General features: G+C 37.7%; 1 protein-coding gene and 2 pseudogenes across 1 annotated transcript; 2 read left to right on the top strand and 1 right to left on the bottom strand.

The window, feature by feature from the left end:
• The first annotated feature begins 224 nt into the window (after positions 1-224).
• LOC109680967 (olfactory receptor 56B2-like) lies at positions 225-7942 on the top strand (annotated as a pseudogene).
• A 7058-nt stretch (positions 7943-15000) lies between these two features.
• Positions 15001-16235, bottom strand: LOC109680968 (putative elongation factor 1-alpha-like 3; annotated as a pseudogene).
• Positions 16236-23970: 7735 nt separating this feature from the next.
• Positions 23971-25297, top strand: LOC109680969 (olfactory receptor 52N2). The gene has a single exon (XM_020155583.2). It carries the CDS (start codon positions 24166-24168, stop codon positions 25129-25131), a length of 966 nt encoding a protein of 321 aa, XP_020011172.2. The 5' UTR covers positions 23971-24165; the 3' UTR covers positions 25132-25297.
• The last annotated feature ends 959 nt before the right edge of the window (positions 25298-26256 follow it).

The raw sequence follows: 26256 nt of genomic DNA, 5'->3' as shown, positions 1-26256 counted from the left end.
TAGACTTTTGAGTAATTATGAGTCTTTAATTCCCATCTAACAACTCAATTGTCATCTAGCAACTCAGGCAACTTATGTTTCATGATAAGATATGAATTTGTGGTTCCTTTACTCCTTGTATGTGTTAGTGAAATTGTTCATCACTGATGTGCCCATTACTGTTGTTTCCATTGTTAAAAACACAGAAAGTCCTTGACTTTATTCAGCCCTCAACAAATATCTTGATGTTATTGTACAGTGTTTTGAAGTGGTACAGTACAAAGCACTGTGGATAAATATGACCTAATTCAGCTACTAAATTTTGCGTAGAGAATCATTTATGGTTCAGAATGATGCCTCTAAATACTCCTGGATTCCTAGTAGCACCTATCTTTACAATAACCCTCTCCTATTCTACTGGGAGCTGGTCTTTATTCTAACATATATGTTTGTGGATGTTTTTCTTAAATAGTGACAAGTATTTACAAAACTAATGGTGAATAGGAATGTCTTATGATGAAGCAAAGAGGATAGACATGGGCAATCTTAGTAAATGCACTCAGTGGATGCACATTCACAGTGTTGATGTGGGCTTTTAAACATCTTCTTAAGTCAAAATGAGCAGATATTTGATTCAGACACTTGAGTGTCAATGCTGAAATAAAACCTTCCAAACTGAATACATTATAAAAATGAATTATAAAAATATAGACAACATATTGAAATAAAACATTTAAGGAAAATAAATATTTATCTTCAGACATCTTTATTAATTTGTCTTGACCCGATCTAAGGAAAACTGAAGTCATTATTTGAGTTATTAAAGTCACTGAACAGGTCTACACAAATACTGCCCATCCTGTAGGTTCTATCATTATAGCCCAAAATATTTTAAAATCTTATTTGTTTTCACTTTGATGTTGAAACTTAAAAAAAAGCAGGAAACAGAAATATTGCATACTTGGTAGGACAATGGAGTAAGCATCTTGTTTTAACACACTATAGTGTGAACAGAAGGTAATATTACCAAAATGTCTTATATATGGACTGTTCACTTGTCAAAGCAATTATACCATATGCATGTTTTCTACAAGCTTTATTTAACTGTTTTAAATCCTGATTACTTCATTATAGTATCATTGTCTGGAATGTTCAAGTAAACGAAAATATGTCCAAGATTGGTAAGTTAATGAAAACCATAATGAATGGAATATAAAAAAGGTGAGGATTTTTTTTTTCTTGTTCCTGGTCCCCTTCTCCTATTGGCCTCAGTTGCTTTAAAGTATCTGCTTTAGTTTCTCTGCATTGAGGGCAAAAAGGTAAAGATTTTGAATCCACACTTTTCTTTTATATAGTTCTTTGGCTTAGAAAGGTCATTAACCTAATTGTTCATGAGTTTCATTAGTATAACATTTTCTAATTTATTGTGTTATACAAATTCATGAAAAAGTAAAAGGGTATCAGGCTGGGCACTGGTGACTCATGCCTATCAAGCTGTCTATTCAGAAGGCAGAAATCAGGAGGATCGTGTTTCAAAGCCAGTCCGGGCAAATAGTTCCTGAGACCCTATCTCAACCACAGCTCAAATTGCAATATTGCAAAAATAAATAAATAGATAAAAAATGAAACAAATAAAAGGGCAAATCAATAGTTCACAAAATCTCAACTACATGAAAGATAAGTTTTTTTACATATATGTTGTAATCTACACTCCTATGTAACAATTGTATCTGAGTCTCTACATAGTCTCTACATTAGGTCTCTGAAACAACCACCTCAACAAAGAGCCCAAAATAAGAATAAGACTGTAGTATTAGATCATTTTCATATTTTTCTACCTATATACCTACTATCTGGATAATGGTGAACAAAGTCTTGATTTTCTGTACTGTGTTCTTTCACAGTTAGGTGAAGCAATGTTCCAAAAATATGGCCTACATTATCACATTTTAGGGAGGAATTGCTGTCTTAACAAAGACAATGTGCCACCTACCAGATTTCCTGTTTCAGGAGACATCTGAAGTAAATGAGTGAGAGGCTAAGAACAATAAAGCTATTGAATCCACACTTAATATCATGATTCTGGATAAATCTGTTTTTAATAATGTCGTAATGATAATTTAAGAGTGGTAACATAAACATTTTCCTCTTAGTGAAGGATGTTCCAATTTCTCAGAGATTCCAACAGCTCTGAGTTCCAGGTCTCTGAGTTCATTCTGATGGGATTCCCAGGCATTCGCAGATGGCAGCACTGGCTCTCCCTGCCCCTGGCTATGCATTGCCAACAACCTTATCCTGACCATCATCAACAAAGAGGCAGCGCTGCACCAGCCTATGTACCATTTTCTGGGCATCCTGGCTGTGGTGGACATGGGAATGTCTTCCACTATCATGCCTAAGATTTTGGCCATCTTATGGTTCAATACGAAGGCCATCAGTCTCCCTGAGTGCTTTGCTCAGATGTTTGCCATCCATTGGTTTGTGGCTATGGAGTCAGGTATCTTCGTTCGCATGGTTATAGATCAGTTTGTAGCTATTTGCAAACTACTGCAGTATCCATCAATGATTACGGAATCTTTTGTGATCAAATAAACTGTGTTCACTCAGAAACAGTCTGTGTCTCCTCTCAGTGCCTGTATTGGCTGCACAGAGATCTTACTGCTCCCAGAATCAAACAGAGCACTGTCTTTGCTCTAACCTTTGAGTCACTAGCTTATCCTGTGATGACAGGAAAGTCAACAGTATCAACCAACTCATTCTGGCTTGGACAATCATGGGAAGTGACCTGAGTTTGATTATTTTATCAGATACTTTCATTCTGAAGTCTGTGCTGAAATTGAACTCAATAGAAGCTGCATCCAAGGCCTTAAGTACCTGTACTTCACACTTCATCCTAATCCTTTTCTTCTACACTGTCATCATTGTCATGTCCATCACTCATAGTGCAGGAATGAAAATTCCACCTATTCCTGTCCTTCTCAATGTGCTGCACAATGTTATTCCCCTTGCCCTCAACCCCATGGTTTATGCCCTCAAGAATAAGGCGCTCAGACATGGTTTATACAAGGTTCTTAGGCTGGACACCAAAGGAAGGTAACATGAAAAATACACTCATGTGAATGCCCTCCACATATTTCCATGTTACATTTTCCATTGATTGCAAATGGAGTAATGTAAATCATGGGGACATTGTGCTAGCTTTTCTTAGCATAAGTGATCAATATTAATGACTGAAACTTCTGAACAAAAATGAGGCAACTGTTATTTGAAGCCACTGGATGTCAAAATGAAATCTTAATCATCAAGAATAAGATAATGAAGATATTTATCTTAAGGAATCCAAGGAAAATATACATTGAGTGTACATTTCATTATGTTACCTATGTCTGTGGCTTGAACTTCCAGAAAATGTTTAATAGATGTTTTTGGAGGAAATACTCACCAACATATTATTTTTCTTATACGCACTTTTATATTGGAGTGTTTAGACTTTTATTTTTATGTGATTATTGATAAGCAAGAAGTCTAACTTTTACTATTTACTTAATTAAATGTGATATCTTTGTTACTAAGCAAAGAATTCAAATACAAATTTCTCTGAGAAAACAAAAAATTATCAAGAAAAAACTGAAAGTATTAATTGTTAGGCAAATTCAGATCAAAATGAAAATATCATGTCACTGCATCTTCTACCTTTTGTATGTTTTTAAAGAATGTAATCTGGTGTTACAGGTATATGAAAACATGAGAATCCTGAGTCTTTGCTGTTGGGACAAAATAAAGTCCTGCAGCTGTGGAAAAGAAGTTGGCAATTACTCTGTAAGTTAATTCCAGTTACCATATACTGAGCTACTTGAACCCAAGTTTTAGAACAGTTCTGTAATATGTATATTCATAATCACATTGTTAGTCAAACAGTAGAAATGCAACATATACCAAGGCTGCTGAATGGATAAACACGATGCAGCCTGTCTGTCAATGGGATCGTTATTCAATAAAATGCAACTGTTAGATAATTAGAGGTAACCTTCTATATGGTAATTATTTCACTGCCTATATGCTTACTATAACATAATGTTGTAAACTTCCACAAGCAAAATGAACTTTATTTTCAAAACCTTTTACTTGGTTAAGAAATTAAAGGAATGGTAAAGTTTTAATTATTAATTTCAATTTTTGTATAGTAAAAAAAGGAAAGAACAAGAAAAGAATAAACTTTAAGACACAAGTGAGAAAATGATGAAATATTGTTGCATGTTGCTATACGTATGAATGTTGAAACATTAAACAAAATGCAGAAAGCCAGAAACAAAAGACTGCCAGTAGTATACAAGACTTGTTTTATGAAAATAGAATTATTCATGTGCTGTATTATTATAATTTCCAATGTTATTTTTACTATTTCAAAACTGGACATGTAATCTTTCCTAACTTCATTTTTGCACATAATATGCCTGAACGTTTTAGGAATTTTTCTACTGTCCTAACATTCATAAACCACCTCACTTGAAAATAAATTTCATGGAAACCAGTGTCACATTACTTAATACTTTTTTCAAAATCACTAGTGAGACTTTGGGAGTACTAAGGCCTCAATGTGTTATTCAAATACATGCATGAAACCATAAATGAGTAAAGGAATATGAGATTGTGTGTACATGATTAAAATCTTCTTTACAAAACTAATATATGTGAGGTAAACATTACCAAATTATATGTGTTTTATAAATGTCACAATAAAACTATCTTATACAATTAGTTTATGCTAATCATTTTTTAAAGGTAAAAAAATTCTTTTCATAAGAATTTTGTAAATTGATATTGCATCTTGCTTCCTTGCTGAAAGTGTTTATGATGTCGAGGGGTTTTTTGATGGAGTTTTCTGAGTCTTTTAGGTATAAGATCATGGCGTCTATAAACAAGGATAGCTTGACTTCTCCCTTTCCTAATCAAATTCAATTTATTTCTTCTTCCTCTCTCACAGTTCAAGACTGTGTTGAATAAGAGTGAATAAAGTGGACAACCTTGTCTGCTTCCTGACTTTAGAGTAAATGGTTTCAGCATTTTCCCATCAAGTATGATGTTGGCTATAGGCTTGTCACTTATATCCTTTATCATGTTGAGGTACATTCCTTCTATTCCTAATTTTATCAGAGCTTTCATGAAAAGAGATTGAATTTTGTTGGAGGCTTCTTCTGCATCTATTGAGATGATCATGTGGTTTTGTCTTTGCCTCTGTTAACATGCTGTATTACATTTAATAAATTGTGTACATTGAACCATCACTGCATCTTTGGGATGAAACCCACTTAATTGTGCATGATTTTTTTGATATATTGTTGAATTTGTTTTGCCAATATTATATTATGATTTTTTGCATCTAAGTTCATTAAGGAGATTGGCAGATAGTTTCTTTTTTGTTGTATAGTTGTCAAGTTTTGGGATGAATATAATATTGGCTTCATAGGATGATTTAGGCAGTGTTCCTTCCCTTTGTATTTCATGGAAAAGTTTGAGAAGTGGTGGTATTAGTTCTTCTATAAAGGTCTAGCAGAATTCAGCAGCAAATCCGTCAGGTGCTGGACTTCTGTTTTTTGGGAGACTATAGATGCTTCAGTTTCATACCTTGTTATATATCTGTTTATGTCATTTAATATCCTCTTGGTTCAATTTTTTGGTCAGCAGTAACTAGAAATTTATCCATCTTCTAGATTTTCCAATTTATTTGAATATAGGTTTGCAAAGTAATCCCTAAAGATTAGTGTTTGTTGTGATCTCACTGTTTTTGTTTCTAATTTTATCAATTTGAGTCTTTTCCTTTCTCATTTTAGTCAGATTTGATAGGGGTTTATTAATCTTATTTATGTTTTCAAAGATTCAACTTTTTGTTTCATTAATTCTATGTATTTTTTTATCTCTATTTTGTTGTTTTCTGCACTTATTTTTATTATTTCTCTCCTAGTTTTGGATTTAGCTTGTTCTTGTTTTTCTAAGAGTTTGAGATGCAACATTAGGTAATTTTTTGACATTTCTTAGTATTTAATCTATGCATTCATGGCTATAAAGTCTGTCCCTAGCACTACCTTTGCTGTGTTTCATAATTTCTTCACTTATTTCTTTGATGATCCATTGGTCATGGAGCAATGTATTGTTCAGTCTCCAAGTGTTTTAGTATTTTGTACTGTTTCTTTTGTTATTGAGTTCTAGCTTTATGCCATGTAGGAAGGGCTTAGTTCAATTTTCTTATTTATTGAGACTTACTTTGTGACCTAAAATATGATATATTTGGAGCAAGTTCCATGGGCTGCTGAGAAGAATGTAACAATTTACATTCTGTTTCAGGATGAGATACTCTGTAGAAGTCTGTCACTCCCACTTGACCTATAGTGTCATTCAATTGATAGATTTCATTTTTGAGTTTTTGTCTGGATACCCAATCTATTTGGGATAGTTGAGTAATAAGTCTCCTACTTTCACTATGTTGGGGTCTACCTCTGTTTTAAAGTCTAGTAGTGAAATTGGATGCACTAACATAGCAACATATAAATCAACAATTGTTATTTCCTCTTGACGTATTGCTCCTTTTGTTAACATGAAGTGACTTTCTTTGTCTCCTCTGACTTACTTAGGTTTGAAGTCTACATTATGTTGGTAAATCTTTTTCTACCCTTTTATCTTAAGTCATTGTTTGTGTCTATCTGTAAGGTGAGTTTCTTGTAAGCAACAAATTATCTTCATCTTTGGTAATGCTTATCAATTGGTGTCTTTTGATGGGGGATTTGAGGTCATTAACATTAAGTGTTAATATAGAGGTATGTGGTGATTCCTTTTATTTAGTTGTTTTTGTTGTATAGTGGTTTGTGTGAGTGCAATTAATAACATGCAACTCTCTAATTACTTTTCTACCCTTCTTTTGAGGTTTAGGTGGAAATCAGAGTAAAGGCACCCCTTGGAATGTATACTTAAAAACTTTCAAAAGGGAATTTAATGGGGACTATGGAGTTAAATTTTAACAAGCTTAGGTCCCTTTGTGAATTAGATTGGTCTGCTTTTGGTGTAGGGTGGCCCCTGGAAAGGTTGATAGACAAAGTTGTAGTCAATGAAGTTTATAGGGTAATTGTAGGGAATCCTGGGCACTCTGATCAGTTTCCCTACATTGATTGCTGGCAGGATATAGTTCTCAGCTGACCCACATGGCTAAGACCTTGTCTGGAAGACATCTGTAGGATCATGGCAGCTTGGGTGGCTGCAACTTCCAAGTATAAGGAGAAATCAAAGGAGTTTACACTGGCTGTGGAGCCCAGGAAATACCACCATCCTATGTGCCACTTTATCCGCCACTGCCACTGGCACCCAATTCCACACCCTCACCTTTAACATTGGAAGGGGAAACTAGAGGGACAGTCACATCTGTAAAATCTGGCCCAGAAGCCTCTGGGGCTTCATCTCCCCTGACCTCCCTGAGTCCTGTGGACCCCATTTCTGCTCTGAGTCTGCGGTTCTCACCCCACATCCTCCATTCAGTTGGGTGCATCCAACCAGTCTCCATGAAAACCCTGCCCCTCCTCAGACTCCCACTGCCCTACAAATGCCCCTGAAGGAGGTACATGACCCAGTGTATTATGACCAGAATGATCAAATACAAGGAGGGCAGACATTCAGCTACCAGTCCTTTACTACCACAGACCTCCTAAACTGGAAACATCATACACCTTCCTTTATGGAAAAACTTCAAGCTCTGATTGACTTAATGCAGCCCACCAGCCAAACTCATAAACCCGCTTGGGCAGACTGCCAGCAGCTTTTTTTGACTCTATTCAATACTGAAGAGTGGTGCCATATACTGTTGGTGGCTCTAAAGTGGCTGGAAGATCATGTCCCTGCAGGTAACTTAAATGCCCAAGCCTATGCTCAGGCTCAGTTCCCTGAGGAAGACCCCCATTGGGATCCTAATGATGACTGAGGCTACCACAACTTGAATAATACCAGGAAGCACTACTGGGAGACATGAAGGATGGAGGGAAAAAGGCAATGTACTTGAGCAAAACATCAGAAGTCCTCCAAGTACCAGATGAGAGTCCCAGACAATTTTATGAGCATTTGTATGAGGTCTCCTGCCCTCTTTTTTTTAATATTCATTTATTCACATATGCATACATTCTTTGGGTCATTTCTCTACACTGCCCCCTTCCTCCACCCTCTCCCCCACTCCCTTCCTTAGTTCCAGACCGGTCTTGTTCTGCCCTTATCACTAATTTTGTTGAAGAAAAGACACAAGCATAATAAGGAAGACAAAGCATTTTTGCTAGTTGAGTTAAGGATAGCTATACAGAGAGATTCCTAACATTGTTTTCGTGTACCCATGTGTTGCGACCCATGTTGATTCATCTCTAACTGATCTTTACACTGGTTCCCGATCCCTTCTCATGTTAATCTCTGTCGCTTTAAGGTTTCTGTGTTAGTTCCTCTGGAGTGGGGACATCAAATGCTTTAATGTTTTGTATTTTCTCTTTATTCCTATATCTCCTGTATGTGCTCTCCCCTTGACATATGATCCAGTCCAACCACATTGCTGCATTTGCCCTAGATCTAAAGTCTGCATATGAGGGAGAACATATGATTTTTGGTCTTCTTAATCTGGCTGACCTCGCTCAGAATGATGCTCTCCAGTTCCATCCATTTACCTGCAAATGATAAGATTTCATTCAGCAGATGATTAATGCCACTTGTGTTGGCCAGGCCCAAGGGGACATAAGGTGAAAATTGCAGAAACTGGAGGGATTCATTGGAGTGAATGCCAGCCAGCTCTTGGAGGTGGCCACAAAGGCTTTTGTCAATCAAGACCAGGAGCCAAAACAGGAGGCTGACAGGAAGATGAAAAAGAAAGTGGACCTTCTTGCTACAGCCCTAGTTAAATGGTCAGGCAGGTCCTGATGGGCTGGTCAAAGTAGAGGCCAGGACAATCACTGTGGATGGTGACAAACACCCCCAGGACATCCCTTCTTCAGGGAGAAACTAGGACAAGATCAGTGTGACTATTGTTGCCAGGATGGGTACTGGAAGAATGAATGTCTCCAACAGACCAGGGACCCCCAAAGGCCCCCCAGACCAGAGGCAGAGGCCGCATTGTAGATGGAAAATATCAGCCCACTAGCAGGGAACCCAGACCCTGGGAGGAAAACACTGTTGAACTGAGAGCCCTGGAAGGCTATGAGGAGGACTAGGACCAACCGGGCTCCATTTTACTCAGCCCTTGGGAGCCTATGTTCTGAATGAGAGTAGGGGCCATCCCATTGACCTCATGGTAGACACACAGACACAGAACGCTCAGTTATGACCCAACCAGTGGGCCCTCTTTCACAAAAGCATAGAACTATTATCATCAGGGCTACAGGGAACTGGGCCTGCCACCCCTTCTTAGTGTATAGACAATTCAACCTTGGGAGTCATGAAATAAAGCATGAATTCTTCTATCTCCCCAATTGTCCTGTGGCCATGATGGGCAGGGACTTATTATGTAAACTGAGGGCACAGATAACCTTTGATTCTCACAGCATGGCAGCCTTAAAACTGAAAGGACCTGAGACAAAGACTCTCTCACAGTTGCATGAGAAGAAGAATGGTGACTCTATGCCCCTGAGGGAAAGCTTCCTGAGATTCCTGGGCTTCCCCTCAAGATTCCAGGTATATGGGCTAAAAAAAATCCCCCAGGGCTGGCCCAAAATCTGCTCACAGTAGTGGTGGAATTAAATCCAGGGACCACCCCTCTCAGCAAAAGCAATACTTTATTCCCTGCAAAACCCAGGTCAGAATTAAAAAACACCTTGACACACTTCTAAAGTGTAGGATCCTTTGATCATTCCAGTCATCCTGGAACACCCCTTCCTTACCTGTCTAAAAACTGAGGACTGAGGATTTTAGACTGGTTCAGGACCTCTGAGTGGTAAATTCATGGACTATCACTCTACACCCTGTGATCCCAAATCCCTACATACTCTTAGGCCTTGTCCCTGCTGAGGCAAAGTTTTTTTACCTGCCTAGACCGTAAGGATTCATTTTTCCATATCCACCTAGCCCCATAGAACAAGTCTATTTTTGCTTTCCAATAGGAAAATCCCAATACTGGGGAAAAGGGACAGCTAACCTGGATTTGGCTACCACAAGACTTCAAAAACTCCCCCTCTATCTTCATAATTGCCTTGGAATCTGACCTCAAAGCTTTCTCAGCTGATCAGAATGGCTGCACATTCCTTCAGTACGCAGATGACCTCCTGCTGGCTGAATCAACTCAGGAGGACTGTATGGAAGGGACTCCTCTCTTTCTCTGTCTTTTATGGGAGGCAGGGTAAAAAATTTCTCAGAAAATGGCCCAAATTTGACAAAAGACCATCAAATAACTCAGCTTTCAACTGTCACAGGGGCAACACAGGCTCTGTCCCAAGAGAAAATAAACTATCTGTTCCATTCCAGCCCCCAACACCCACTAGCAAATCATAGAGTTTTTGAGAGCCATGGGTTTCTGTCAAATCTCTAACTACTCTTTCTTGGCTAAGCTCCTCTATGAAGCCACAAAGGGGGAGAATAAGAACCCTTGGTATGGGAAGGGGAACAAGGGAAAGCCTTTAGAGAAATTAAGAGGGGACTCACAAATGCCCCTGCTTTAGGCCTGCCAGATGTGACAAAGTCCTTTTTCTTGTATGTCCATGAACAAAAGGGGACAGCTGTCAGGGTCCTGATCCAGCTACTAGGCTCTTGGCATTGTCTGGTAGCTTAGTTGTTGAAATAGCTCCATGCTGTTTCTTGAGGCTGGCTGCCTTGCTTGTGTACCCTGGCAACCACCACTGACCTAGCGGAAGAAGCAGACAAGCTTACCCTAAGGCAAGAACTCACTGTTTAGGTTCCCCACTCTATCCTGACTCTCATGGAGTATAAGGGAAATTATTGGCTGACCAACTTGCAAATGATCAAATTTCACATCGTACGCTATGTGAAAACCCACACGAGTGGCTGGAGATTGATAAGACTCTAATCCCAGCCACCCTATTGCTTGTTGACTTGGGCCCCCAGAACATGATTGCCTAGAGGTCATGGATGATGTTTTCTTGAGCTGGTCAGATCTAACTGATCAGCCTATCAACCACCTGGGCATTGAATATTTCACAGATGGCAGCAGCTTTGTCTGGTGTGGCACACACTTTGCTGGGTATGTAGTGGTAATTCTGGACTCGGTAATTCAAGCCTGCCTGCAGCTGGTTGAAACTTCTGCACAAAAGGCTGAACTTGTCACCCAGCTCATTGCAATATGGGTAAATATCTACATTGACCCTAAATATGCCTTCACAACCATTCATGTCCATGGGGCCTTATATAAAGAGAGGGGATTCATTATCTTGGGAAGAAAAAAGTATTAAGTATGAGCAAGATATCCTTGAACTGCTAGATGCTGTATGGGCCCCTAAATGAGTGGCAGTTATGCAGTGCTGACGGCACCAAAATGGAGATGCACAAGGAAACCAGAGAACAGACAGAGGGGCCAAACAGGCAGCCTTCATGAGAAAACAGGCCCTAGTTGTCCTTGTTCCCATGTCCCTTAGCTAAGTGGAACCTATGGTACACACCACAAGAACAGGCCTGGTTCAAGACTAAGAAGGGAAACTTTCTACCAGACAACATTGGAAGTTTGCCAGTGTTCACATCACAATCCCTGTGTCACTGGTCCTACATTTGTTAAGCAGTCTCATGAAGGAACCCATTCAGGGTGAACGACCCTCAAGACCACCCTGGCCCAGCACTTCTATGTCCCCAAGCTCTCCAGCATAAGTAAGGCAGTATGCCAAAGGTGTAGCCTGTGTGTCAAAACCAATCCCCAGCAAGGGCCAAGGGTGCCGCCCCAGGTGCAGAATGTTGGAGGAACTCCTCTTGAAAACTTGATTGTGGACTTCACTGAGATGCCACCAACTTGAGGATGCGAATATATATTTATACTCATCTGTACCTTCTCAGGATGGATGGAAGCCTTCCCCACGTGGACTGAGATGGCCTGCAAGGAGGCCAGATGCCTGCTTAAGGAGATCATCCTTCAGTTTGGATACTCAGATCTATTTGGTCAGATAATGGGCCAGCCTTTATGGCCAAGGTGGTGCAGCTGGTAGCTAAGGACTTAGGAATCACCTGGAAGTTGCATATGGCCTACCACCCCCAAACTGCAGGAAATGTGGAGCATATGAATAGCACCCTAAAATTATAGCTGGAAATACTATGTCACGAGACTCATCTACAGTGGGATCAGTTACTACCTATAGCATTATTAAGGATCAGGTCAAGCCTCATGAACAGGATGGGACTTTCACCCTTTGAAGTCTTGTATGGATGGCCTAAGAGTATATAAGGAGACCTCAAAGAAATAAGTGACTTCACCTTGAGAAAATGGATGCAGGCTTTCGGGTCAACTCTCTCAAAAATCAATGACTGGGTCTGAGAGAGACTTCCCATTAGCCTGACAACCCCCACACACCCTTACTAACCAGGGCATGCTATCTGGTAAAAGAATGAAATGTCCAACCACTAAAACCCAATTGGGGGGCCCTTTTTGCTGTTATTCAGTCTACCTCCACTGCAGTTAAGGTAGCAAAAATTACTCCCTGGATCCACCACAGCCAAGTGAAGCCAGCTCCTCTCAAGTAGGAGTGCATCCCTGACCTAGGCTTACCATGTAATATCACCCTTCAGACCACCTGTGCCCTTCCTCAGCAGGACCCTGCTTCCTTGGAAACAACAAGGGACCACAAACAATAGGAGGACAGCCCTGCTTTTTTCACCCTGGAGGCTGACTAATTTATGCACAGTAGAAGATTGAGGAATCACCTCCCTTTCCTAAAAGATGGGTCCTTTCTATGTTTTCCTCCTCTTAAACTTAATTAGTTCTCTGCTCGGAGATCCACAAACTTCAAGCTGTGATTTATGCATGCATACTACTTGGGAAGGAAGTATTGTCACCAGGATTTTGCTTTTTCATACTTAGTACTCTTGTGCAACACTGACATTGGGCCATGCACCCATAACCATGCCATCTATTCAGTGTGGTCCCATGGTAATCAGATCTGCTTGAACCCCACTTTCTGGTTGGAGGTCCAGAGATTTGATGACACTATCTCGGGGGAAGTTAGGGACTTCTTTAACTGTACCAAGGTTTTCAACCCTGATAAGCCAGTGTGAATGTTTCTTGATGTATGTGTGGCCATAGGCCAAGATAGAGTAGGATGTGAAAGCCTAGCCTGGGAGAGAACCTATACGTCAAATGATAAGTATATATGCCAGGGTGACTGGCCCTGTTATGATGTGGGCTGGCATTATTGCCCTTACTGGAGTTGTGTTTCATGGGTTACCTGGCAGATGGCAGAACACTCATCAGCCCTCCTTCACAAAGGGATGACTACTCCTGACTGTACCCTTGGCACCTGTAACCCCATAAACTTTACTATACTAAATCCCACAGATTGGGAACAGTGACTTATGGTCAATATAATGATAAATGGAAAGGGTGCAGACCCTGGTACCCTGCTACACTTCAAGTTCATCACAATCACCCATGAGAGTTCCTCATACCAAGTCTTTCATTCTTTCTATGAGGAAATGTGGAGTGAGTTTCCTATCTCCACCAAGACCAAAAACCTGTTCCTCATACTAGCCGAATGCATAGCCCAGACACTAAATGTCACCTCATGTTATGTTTGTGGGGGAACCAATCTGGGAGACCATTGGCCACATGGGAAGCTAAGGAGCTGGACCCACTGGAGCCCTTTAATGAGACTGCCTTCCCCAATCACAAGAAAAGCGTCTGGCTCCTGAAAACTTCTATCATTGGGAATTACTATATCTCCTGTCCAAAAGGCCAGTTCTCCACCCTGATAGGGGATTTAACTTGTTTAGGGCAGAAGTTTTACAATGACACTGCCCAAGAGACCCAGTGGTGGGGAACTCGAAACCACACAGAACCATGGCCCCACCTGGTGGCCAAATTCTCTGCTCTCCAAAAACCTTAGAACAATCTTACTGCAAACACAGATTGGTGGGCATCACCATCCTTTTTCTTTCTTCCCCTCGCACAAGGGGAAAAATTGGGAGTTTCCATATATGAGGAAAGTACAAACAGAAAGAAGCGGGGTACCTTAAAAATTGGAAACTGGAGAGATGATGAGTGGCCTCCTGTGTGAATCATTCAGTATTATGGTCCTATCACTTGGGGGCCTTTCACATCCCGATTTATATGCTCAGCCACATTACTCGGCTCCAGGTGGTAGTCAAAATTGTAACTAATGAAATTGCAGGATCTCTTGACATACTGGCCAATCAGCATACAAAGGTATGCAATGCAGTGTACCAAAACCACCCAGCCTTTAGACTATCTACTTGCCTCCGAAGTAGGTATATGTGGAAAATTCAGTCTAAGTAACTGCTGTTTATAAATTGATGGTGAAGGGAAGGTTATAGAAGAAATCACTGACAGAATGAGGAAGATTGCCCATATCCCATCCAGACTTGGAAAGAATGGTTCTCTGCCTTGGGTGCCTTCAAGACCTTGATAGGGGCCATGGCTCTTATCTGGGGAACATGTTTGATACTACCCTGCCTGGTTCCCCTGGTATTGCAGTTTATCAGGACCATTATGGAGGCCACTATAAAAAGGAAAACTGCTGCCCATGTAATGATGCTGTGGAAATACAAACCCCTAAATCAGGATGATGCTCTTTGGCTTTAGGTGGATCCAAGCACCAAAGGGGGAAATTATGTAATGGGGAAGAGGGGGAGACATGGCAGGAAACTGAAACTTAAGGAAACTGAACCTGAAAATTGTCATGTAGCACTGAGGATGAAGCAGCCAATGAAATTACAAGGAACCATATAAGGGTTAAACTTTGCTTCTTACTTCTGTAAACTGCTTGCAAGGGTATAAAAGGCAAGGCCCCTTTGTTCTTGGGGCTCAGCTTTTGGATGGGAATCCACCGAGCGTCTGCTGGCATGCTAATAAATATTGCTTCCTAAAAAGCCTTGGTGTTTGGTTTTCCTGCTTGAACATCCCTCACCATCACCAGATTTCAAGAATTTCAGGCTGTCTTTGAGATTCTTTACAGAACGGCAGTTAATCTTTTCTTTCAGCTTGACAAACTTGCCAGCAATGTGAGCTATTTGACTATCCAGTACAGGAGCAGAACCAGTGTTTATTTGGCCAGTGTTTATTTGGCCAGGATGGTTAAGGAAAATCACCTGAGTAGTGAAGCCAGCAGCTTGCACCGATAGATCATTCTTGCTATCACAACAATGTTGCCACAATGAACATCTTTGACAGACATGTTGTTGAAAAGCCCACATTGTTCCCAGAAAGAGCTTCACTCAGCTTCATACTACATTTTAACAGACTACTTCAGTTATAACATTAACTGGAACAAAGGTGACTGCCATGCCAGGCTTGAGAATACCAGTCTCTCTACTTGGTCCACAATGAATCTTTTAGACATTTTGGAGAGTCAGATGCAAGGATTTGACAGTTGGATGCATTGGTGGTAGGATGCAATTAAAAGCTTCAATCATGGTGGTTGTCTGGCACTGCCATCTCTACAGGCAGGTGACTTTCCAAATCTCTTTCAATCAAGGCATATTGGCACTTGGTTTCAGCATGTTGTGTCCATTTCAGCCAGAAATTGGCACAAATACTACTGCATGAGAGTTGCAGCCACTTGTATAAATGTAAGTGCTGACTTCCTAGATAAACTCCTCCCATCTCTTCTGACTGTAGGGTAGCTCTGTGGAATCCATTTTATCAACACCACCAATTAGTTGTTTCACACCCAGTAGCTAAGACAGAGGGCATATTCATGGCCTTGCCCATTCTTAGAGATACCATTTTCAAATTTATCACCACCAACCCCAACAATCAGGACAACACAATCAGCCTGAGACATTTGTATAATTTTTTTTTTGACAAGGTTTCTGTGCCCTGGCATATCGATGTTCTTCACATAATACTCACTGGTCTCAAATTTCCACAGGGATACCATACTCACGCTCAGCTTTTAGTTTATCCAATACAGAGGCATGTTTGAAGGAGCCCTTTTCCATCTCACCAGTGGCTTCAAAATTTCAAGTGCTCTTTTGTTAATCCCATCACGTCTATAAATCAGATGGTCAGTAGTGGTGGAATGATCTGCATCTACATGTTCAATGATGACAATATTGATATGAATATTTTTCTCTCTCATTTCAACTTTGATGTTGTGCTTTTCTTGACACTTTTATTCTGATAGCAAACTTGTTGCTAAAAATCAAAGGGATATTTTTAATAGCAAAATAGGAAAGCATATTCAAGAGTAATGAAATGCATAATTTAATTTGGTATGACTATTAAATGGAAAGTTTTAGCTATTAAAGTTTTAAAATTTTTTTATTCATTTATTTACATGTGCATACATTGTTTGGGTCATTTCTTCCTCTGCCCCCCACCCTCTCCTTCTCCCCCCCACCCTCCCTCGCTTCCAGGCATAACCTGTTCTGCCCCTATCACTAATTTTGTCGAAGAGAAGACATAGGCAATAAAAGAAAGACAAAGTGTTTTTGCTAGTTGAGCTAGGGAATGCTATACAGAGAGATTCCTAGCATTGCTTCCATGTACAAATGTGTTACAACCCAAGTTGATTAATTTCAAAGTATCCATAATGACATGAGAAAGTGTTCACATAATAATATTATTTACCGAAAAAAGACTGGCATGGTGGTTCATGTTTCTCATCATAGCACTTAGGGAGATGGACACAGAAGGATAGGAGTCCATCCTCAGGATACACAGCCAGTTCAAGGTCAGCCTGCTTTATATAGGCAGACATTGTCTCAAAAAACAGGGGGGGCAGGGGGTGGGGGAAAACATTAGTTAGAGAAAGTAATAGGTGTATTTAACTTCTTATCATCTGACATTTATTTTCTAAAGTAAGATGTTTAACATAAAAATTTTAAAAATGAGTGAAATAAACAAAATATTTTAAGAGTGATTATTCCCCTGTGTTGTGAATTTTGTGCTGGGAATTTTCAAATAAGGATGGAGATTTAATCTAAAAAGGAATATTCATTTCCACAAAAGTCCAAATACATAGAAATAGAGAATTAAATAACTTCTGAAAATATAGAGAATAAAAGTGAAATTTACAAAAGCAAATAAGTGAGATTCTAGAAATAATAAGAGAAATCATGTAAGTGAGTAGGCAGAGCACTCATGGACTATACTGAAATGTTGTTACAATCCTTTAGTGTTGTTTACAAGCAAAGGTTGAATAATACATGAAGCTTAGAACCTAGAATCATCGTCTAGTCTTTGGGAACTAAAGTATCTTTGCCTAAAACTCAAAGGCACAGAAAAACTATATTAATCTGATTATTTGAGGAATATCAATGCAATATGTATTACTATAGATGGCTCAAAAATGGAAACATGTTAAGAAATTTTCTGGAAATTGTCTTTTTCTACAAATCAATTATTTTCTCCATGTAGGAGAAAAAAAATCCTCAGTGTACATACTGTTTGTATGAATTTCCTTTAATCCCCATACCCACACAGACAAACATATATGCCCACCTTCATCATACTGGAGAAGACTGTAAAAATAGTAATACTAAGATGGGACATAAATTTTTAAAGGAGAGAGAAATATATAAGAATTCATAGTAATAAATTTAGCCCACAAGACTTCATTAAAAGTTACTAATTATAAAATATGTAGTGTTTGTGGGTCAGAAATCAAGTGGCCTTTTAAAATAGATTTTTCCCTCAAGAGGAGAGAGAAACTAATCAAACTTTGCTAGAAACTGACAATTGGTTTTAGGACATACATATTATTCTTCCTTTCATCTATGTGAATGAGAGGGATAACAAAATAAAAAAGATTCTTTATTTTCCATATCTGCTGAAAAGCACCTGGAATTGACAGATCTGATACTCTCTACTGATAAACAAAGAGAGAAAGCAACAGCTCCAAAAGCCTATAAAACTGTCTTGCTAAAGAAGAAATAGCACATACCAGAACAAAAAGAATACCAGAATTATAAAGACATGTTTACAAAAAAGATTAAAAAGACTATTTAAAGAGTCTCAAAGTGGATATATTTGGTATGATCAATGGAAAAAGAAAAAAATAATGGCAGAAATGCCTTGAATTGCTAAAATAAATTAAGATGAAAACAAAATGAAGCCAAACAATGTTAAATGTTTAATCTCCCATGCCACACAAAAAATGTATTGTACATCTTCATCATACCAGGCAATATTGTAAAAATAGTAAATTGGAACAAATATTTTGAAAAGGAGGGATAAATATATAAGAATTCATAGTAATATACTTAGTATAAAAAAGATAGTTTAATAATAGCAGCAAAAAATATTAAAAGAGAGGGAGAGGGTAAAAGAAGGAAGTTAAGAAGGTGAATATGGTTGATGTCTCTCTAAGCAAGAATGAATACAGAATATTTTAAACCAGTCAAAACTACCATAAGAAAGGAACGAAGGCAGAAAGAAGAAAAATAGAGGAGATGAACCAATTCAAGCTATAATAAACATACACAAGGAAGTGCCACAAGGGAACTCCCTATGTTAAACAGCAAAAATATCATTTTTTTTCTTTTATAAAATCGGAAAACAGGAGGGTGGAACAGGTCCTGTCTGGGGTGTTAGTACCAGTGGGAGGGGGGAGAAGGTGGGGAAAAGGTGTAGGAGGGTGAATATGGTGAAAATACTGAGTATATATGTATGTAAATGGAAAAATGCTACCTGTTGAAACTATACCAGGAATGGGGGTAAGGGTATAAAAGAGAATGGTGGAGGGGATGAATTCAAGTATGATGTATTTGATACATTGCAAGAACTTTTGTAAATGCCACAATGTACCCCTACCCAGCACAATAAAAAAATGTACCATTAGAGAATAACAAAAGATGTTATGCTTTTAAATTCATAATGGTGAAGGTAAGCATGATATAGTTTGATATATGACATAGTTGGAAAGACATGAGATTAAAATGTTTAGAGAAGAGTAATGACAGAGAATGAAGGGGCTAATAAAATCCTAGTCTTGGGCAGGGGTGTGGCTCAAGTGGTAGAGTGCCTTGGAAATGCAAGACTCTGAGTTTGAACCCCAGTACTCCCCCAATAAATAACTTAGTGTTAATAATGTAAATTTATAAGGACTAGAACAGGGCTTTTTCAAAGCCCTGAAAAAGATAAGGAAATCAAATTTTATCTTGATACATGTGTGCAAGTCTAAAGAAAATCCCCCAGAGAACATGAAAGCATTTCAAGAAACTTGTTACTGTAGACACTGTGAAAATACTTAAACTGCAAAATGTTAAAAAGGACATTTATTCCACACATAAAAGAAAATAGCAAGTTGAATGCAAAGAACAAAAAAGAAAGGAATGGTATAGCTAAGTAAGAAAGTAATGGTGTAGTAAGAGAGGGTACGGGAGATAATGAAGGGGGGAGAGGAAAAGAGAAAAGAGAGGAAATGTCAATTAATTTGCTACAACACCAAATTTCAGAGAAGACTGAGGTGGTTTGCACTGAACTACAGAAAATGGATCATGCTTCAAAGTATTTGTGTTGTTTTATGAAGCATTAGTTTTACTACTTTCAGTCCTTATTAATCTAATTTAGGGATATACTACAATTTGCTTATTAATTCTACTCTTTGGGGCATTCCAGTGGCCTGTTTGAATAATGCTGGTATAAACATTCATATGTGTGTTTTTGGAGCACATACTTACACGTTTCAGTGCTGAAACACTGAAGAGTGAAATGTCTGGATCACAGAGTATTTTTCAATTTACTGTTGGTATATTGTATGATATGTATTCCCAGGTGGCTTTAATGAAAAAATAAAAATTAAGCATTCTCAGCTTTTTTATGCTAATTTTATGTTAATTTAAGAAAACTTTTATGCTGTTGATGTCACAAAAATTACCATATGTCATCTCCTAAAGTATTGCATTATCATTCTATTTTAAAGCTAAAATTCAGTATATTTTGATTATTATGTATGCTAGAGTTTAAGACTAAAGATTCATCTTTTTCAAGTGGATACCCAGATGTTCCAGTACCACTCAGTGTAAGCACTAGCCTTTTCCCACTCATCCTTATTTCAATTTATGAGTAAATCACCATTCATTCATTTAATTCTTACATTGGGAGGCTTACGTCATAATATTAGGTATATATTTCAGCAGAAATTTAACAAAATTTCCAAAAAAATGAAATAAGAAAAGATGGGTCACACTAGATATTTATTAACAAGATATTACCACAATGGCTACATTGTGGTATTCTACAATTGAGTGCCTTCAAGTCAAAATTTTGTGTTTTTATTTTCAGTTATTGCTGCTGTGCTAACAAAATTGTATAAAGTAGGGTGTTGTGCTATATTTCAAAACAAATTATGATATCAACTTTTGACTTTTAAAAATATAAATTAATAATAATTTCTGGTCTGTCACATTTCATTAAATTCATAAATCACTTTCAGATAGTATTACCTTTGTACCATTATTAGTCTTCTAGTATCTGAACATTGTATTATAGCTTTCCATTAAGATTTTCAAATCATTAGCTAAATTAAATCCTAGGTCCTTGAAATTGTTTCAAGTGTTTTAAATTTTTAATTTTGTCACTCTATTATTTATAATTTTTATTTATCATTCTTTCAATGATATTCTTAGTAATTAATTAATCCTAGTAATATATTTATAAATTCACTTAACTTTTCAATATCTATAAAAATTAGATTTGATTACTTATGTTGAATCATCATATTTTGTCTTCTTTCTCTGAATGAATCTTCAGCACAATGCTGAATAAAAGTGATTATAATTGGAACACTAGGTTTAGTTTTATCTCAGAAAAAAATGCCTTTAAAATTTTGCAAAGTAAAATGCTTATTCTACACTTTTATATAATTAAATAAAACCAATAGTTTTTTCTATTAAAGTTTAATATCTGCAATAAAGTGCATAGCTTTTCTGTAGAATTTGATAAGTCTTGACAGCAGTGAACATTTACACTATGCAATTAAAGACAGCAAAAGAACATTTCTATCCTTCAGAAATTTACCTCTTACTTTTTTGAGTCATAACCTTCCCCAGAGGATTTATAATATCATGGGGATTGATAGTGATACAACTTCAATCAAAACTGAAAGATAACTTTCAAAATTTGTTCTGAGTTTGGCAGAAATCTTCATACATTCATCATGTGGAATGACAAAAATCATTGTAATTTGTCTTAAAAATTTTTTCAGTATCAGTTATCGTCATAATAAAGCAGTAACAGGAAACTCAACCAATAAGACATGTGTAAATATGGTGAAAGTTTTGCTATAATCCTCTCCAAACAAATAAATATTTGTATTTATGAAATTGTGCAAATTTACATATTCATTAATTTAATCAATAAATTCAGAATAAAGCATAAATTATACATAACACATTTCCAGATTACACTCATATGACATATTTGATCATCTGCATCACTCTCACTGTTTCTCCTTGTTTTCCTTTTTTTTTACAACTCCAATAAAAATATAGGTGTATATAGCTATCTGTGTGTATATGTTTTATGTGTGTGTGTGTGTGTATGATCTTGTGGTGATACTGAGTTTAAATCAAGATAGATGAAATGAAAAACAAGTAATTTAATGACTATTAGAACATTTGGTCAGAATTCAAACCTGGGAGAAGAACTATATCTTAGATACCATTTTTGCCCTTGCTTAAAAAGCTAGTAAAAATAGCACAAAAGTCCCAAAGGATCTTTTCCTTCTAACCAGAGTCTTCTGAGACACTCAACTGTGGAGACCAGTTCAGGTGTACACACTCAAGGATGGAGAGTGAATCTTCAAAAGGCACAGCAAGGCTAAGTGGAGGGAGAGCCTTATTTTAGAACTCTTGATATTCATAACTCTTAGTTATGAGTACTAGTCTGGTCTTTGTTAACACTGAGGTGAGTTTGGGTTATTCCCAAAGATTTGTGTTTTCTAAAATGAAGTACTTTTAGCAGAGAATTCATCTGCTGGAGATGTGGTTGATAGGAAGTTCAATAATTCTGACTCTTACTAGAGTACATTACTGAAAGAAATATGAAAGGAAAACTAGTCTCCTAATGGTGAAATAAATTTAGAACTACCTAATAATTCATTTGACAAAGCAAAGTCCAGAGAGTCATGTGTTGCAATAAGGGGGCAAAGGGACAATTTTTTTTTACCTTAAATAATGAATAACCATACTCAGAATGATGTGGAAAGGGTTTCTGTGGAAAAGAAGGAAGTAACCCAAAAGTAGACTTGAATCCTACAAGGTGTTGAGTTATTGGAAGAACTTCTCTACAGAGAATCTCCCATGCTGCCAGTTTCCATACATCTGTGTAAATGAATCTGGGGATAAGAATCCAACAAGATATCTATGTACAGAACTCCCTTATCTAAAGATTGACTTCTGTAACTTCTCATATTTGTGCTCTCTTCCCTGAGGTAAAAATAAGAATAAGATTTTTCACTCTTTACCTTGAAAGTTAACTTTTTTCCTATGTCACCATGGCTTGTTTAAGCTAAGTGTGCTCAGCTTATGCAATTGTTCTTCAGTGTTTGGATCAGTAACTTACGATAACATGTATGGAAATATAATAGCGAATATCAGTTAAATGAAAAATATGTATTAGCATACATTCTGACTATTATTATAATAGAAAATATGCATTAATTATTACATTCCAGGTACTGCTTGGAAGATTAATTTGTATTTACCTATTATAACACGTCTATAGTGTATGGTACTATCACTGTCCTTCATATGTTATGAAAATTGTGGAAGAAAAGGTTTCAGAATTGTTTAAATCCATCCTGCTAGTTAACGTTCACACAGGAAACAATTCATGAAGTCTGAGTGCCCATGATTCACTGTAGGGTAAGATGTAATAAAAATAGGTTCTCTTCATATTTATAAAGAATAGTTACTTAGTTATCTAATTTTCCCTTTTTTGATATTTTATAGTACTAAAAATAGATAAAAAAATAATAGATCAATGTGGATCCTTGAAATTTAGTATGGGAGGTTGTAGACAGAAAGGAGGAATTGGCTTTGGTTCCTCTCTCTGTTTTTGATTTAAATGAATGAATTTAGATAAATTGTTCCTTTATATATTATTGATGCTTGGAATAGTGTGAGGATTTCTGAGATGATTGATCAGTTTTAATTTACTAGCCAGATCTGTAGAAACAAAATCTCAATTCTCCAGGTGTTCTTGTTTTTTCCTTCTAGTGTTGTGGCTTTGGTGTCTTTGTCAACTTTAGAAGAAGCAGAGACATCAAGCAGGGTTTCCACAGGGCTAATTCTCTTTGTAGAAGTTCCAAGAGCCTTGAGCAAGACCATGTTTGAAGAGCAAAATCCTTTCTGGGATTTAGCAGACAAGTTTTCCCCGGATTTCATTCCACATATAAGAGACATTTATAAGTTTTTGCATCTAAAGCATAGAAACACATTTCAATATTTCTGGAGGTCTTAGTAACCAGCATTTACTTTCTAAAGTTGATATCCCAATCTCCTGTGATGGTTAAGGATCATGATTTTCCACTGGATTTTTTACCCAAAATGCACAATGGCCCTTGAGTTAGAACAGGTTGAGCAGCTCCACTTGAATTTATATAATTAATCAAGGACATATTGATCAATTAGAATGCTCTAAATATAAGGATGTGATGATGATAGTAATAAAAATAGTGATTACTGCCCATATATGGAGTATTCACTATGCATTATGTATACTTAGGTACATTGTGTAAAATTAACTTAACGGATAATATTGTCAAATTTCTGAAGTGGTACAAGAATTATCTCATAGGTTGAAAATATTAAGCCATAAAGTGGTTAAACAACTTAACAATATCGTATACCATGTATGTAAGAAGCAGAAGTAGAAGGGGAAGCTAGGCAGTGATGACAAAGAAATTTAATCACTTCTAAATTCAAGTCACATAAAATCACATTTTCATTCATTTTTTATTTTGCATTTTGTTTTGAAGCCCTCTACTTACCTTTGATTTATAATCTGGCCCAGGAAACTGCCACTGTTGAGGAGTGTAACATGCCCTCCCCCTGTCAACCATCATGTCTGCAGCCAACAGCTCCAGCCTGACCCCAGGATTCTTTATCTTGAATGGTGTCCCTGGGCTGGAAGCTGCACACATCTGGATCTCCCTCCCCTTCTTCTTCATGTACATCATTGCTGCTGTGGGAAACTGTGGGCTCATCCACCTTATCAGCCATGAGGAGGATCTGCACAGGCCCATGTACTACTTCCTGGCCCTGCTCTCCTTCACTGATGTCACCTTGTGCACCACCACTGTACCCAACATGCTGTGCATATTCTGGTTCAACCGCAAGGAGATTGACTTTAATGCCTGCCTGGCACAGATGTTTTTTGTGCACACCTTCACAGCAACGGAGTCTGGCGTGCTCATGCTCATGGCCCTGGACCGCTATGTGGCCATCTGCTACCCCTTACGCTACCCCACCATCCTCACCAACCCTGTGATTGCCAGGGCTGGTCTTGCCACCTTCTTGAGGAGTGTGGTTTTCATCACCCCATTCACTTTCCTCACCAAGCGCCTGCCTTATTGTCGGGGAAACATCATCGCCCACACCTACTGTGACCACATGTCTGTGGCCAAGGTATCCTGTGGGGATGTCAAGGTCAATGCCATCTATGGTCTGTTGGTTGCTCTCCTAGTTTGTGTGTTTGACATCTGCTGTATCTCTGTGTCTTACACTATGATCTTGAGGACTGTAGTGAACCTGTCTTCATCAGATGCTCGTCACAAAGCCTTCAGCACCTGCACATCTCATATCTGTGCTATTGTAATCACTTATATTCCAGCTTTTTTCACTTTCTTCACACATCGTTTTGGAGGAAAGAATATTCCTCACCACATACACATCATTGTGGCTAATCTTTATTTAGTACTGCCTGCTACAATGAACCCAATTGTTTATGGAGTCAAGACCAAGCAGATTCGGGAAGGTGTTATCAAGTTTTTACTTGGAGACAAATCTGGCTTTACTAGAGAAAAATGAATTGTAAAACCAATAGGTTGTTGGAGGGTTAATGAAAAAATATTCTTAAAATATTTGAGTGAAATGGCATCAAGTGACTATATTATGTAAATTTTCTGAAGTCGTTGCAAGAAAAAATGATGAAATGTTTCTTTTCAGGAAATTCTGGTAATGCAGAGAATGCAAATTAAAAAAGGTAACATATCCAGCTTCATAGAGTTTATATCTTTCATAATGTTTATAGACTCACCTGTATAGTGAAAACAGAAAGGCAATGCAATGAGGAATGTAGGCCTGTTGTCAATCTGTGCATTGTTTGTAAATTGAGGAGGCTACGGTATCATGGAATGATCATTTTTCCTCTCCGTTTCAGTGAAATTCTAATCTGATCAATCACATTGTTCATGGGAAAATATTTGCCCAGTGTTGCAATGTAATTCCAATATTTTTAAAGAGAAGTTAGATTTAGATGGTTTTTGAAATTTCTCATTTCTTATTATTTCTTTTTAAAAATATCCCATGATTCATCCAAGAATGTTTGCTGTTCTGTTTTTTTTTTTCTTTCCCAGCATCATCAGTTTGGCACTTCCATGTAAAATGTATCTAAAACATATAATTTTCCTATTATTTATTAAGCAGGCAAAAGCATGAAAGTACCATTATTGTTTTTAAAGACTTCACTTTTATTTCCAATAGGACAGGTAACTTTTAACCAAAGCCATATATTGAAAATATAACCCAAAGATTCCTTTCTCTTCCCCAGGTACTTTCCCTCATCCCATATTCAAGTCTAAGAACCCTGTCTATGGAGTCCATGCTATTAGCTATTGATTGGGAACAGAGTTCTGAGTCTGGTTTAGCCAAAGTGCCCTTGCCAGTATTTTTAATAATTCATTCATTAAGTCATTTTTGAGGCATTGATTTTGTTAATATTATTAGTCATACCTTGGATTTAATGAGAAGGGACAGAATTGACTATGATGCAGTCTCAAGTCTCAGAGCACTGTGTATGTACATTGTAGCCAGAGAAACATGAGATGGAGCACATATAATAAAAGGGGAGAGGTAATATAAAAATTAACTCAATGCAATGGAAGGAAAAGTTGCTAAAAAAGGGGAACTATTTCTTGAATTTTGGATTTAGTT

This window comes from Castor canadensis, chromosome 1, assembly GCF_047511655.1.
Source record: "Castor canadensis chromosome 1, mCasCan1.hap1v2, whole genome shotgun sequence".
Classification (NCBI taxonomy): domain Eukaryota; kingdom Metazoa; phylum Chordata; class Mammalia; order Rodentia; family Castoridae; genus Castor; species Castor canadensis.
This window is presented reverse-complemented; position numbering and strand designations above follow the sequence as displayed.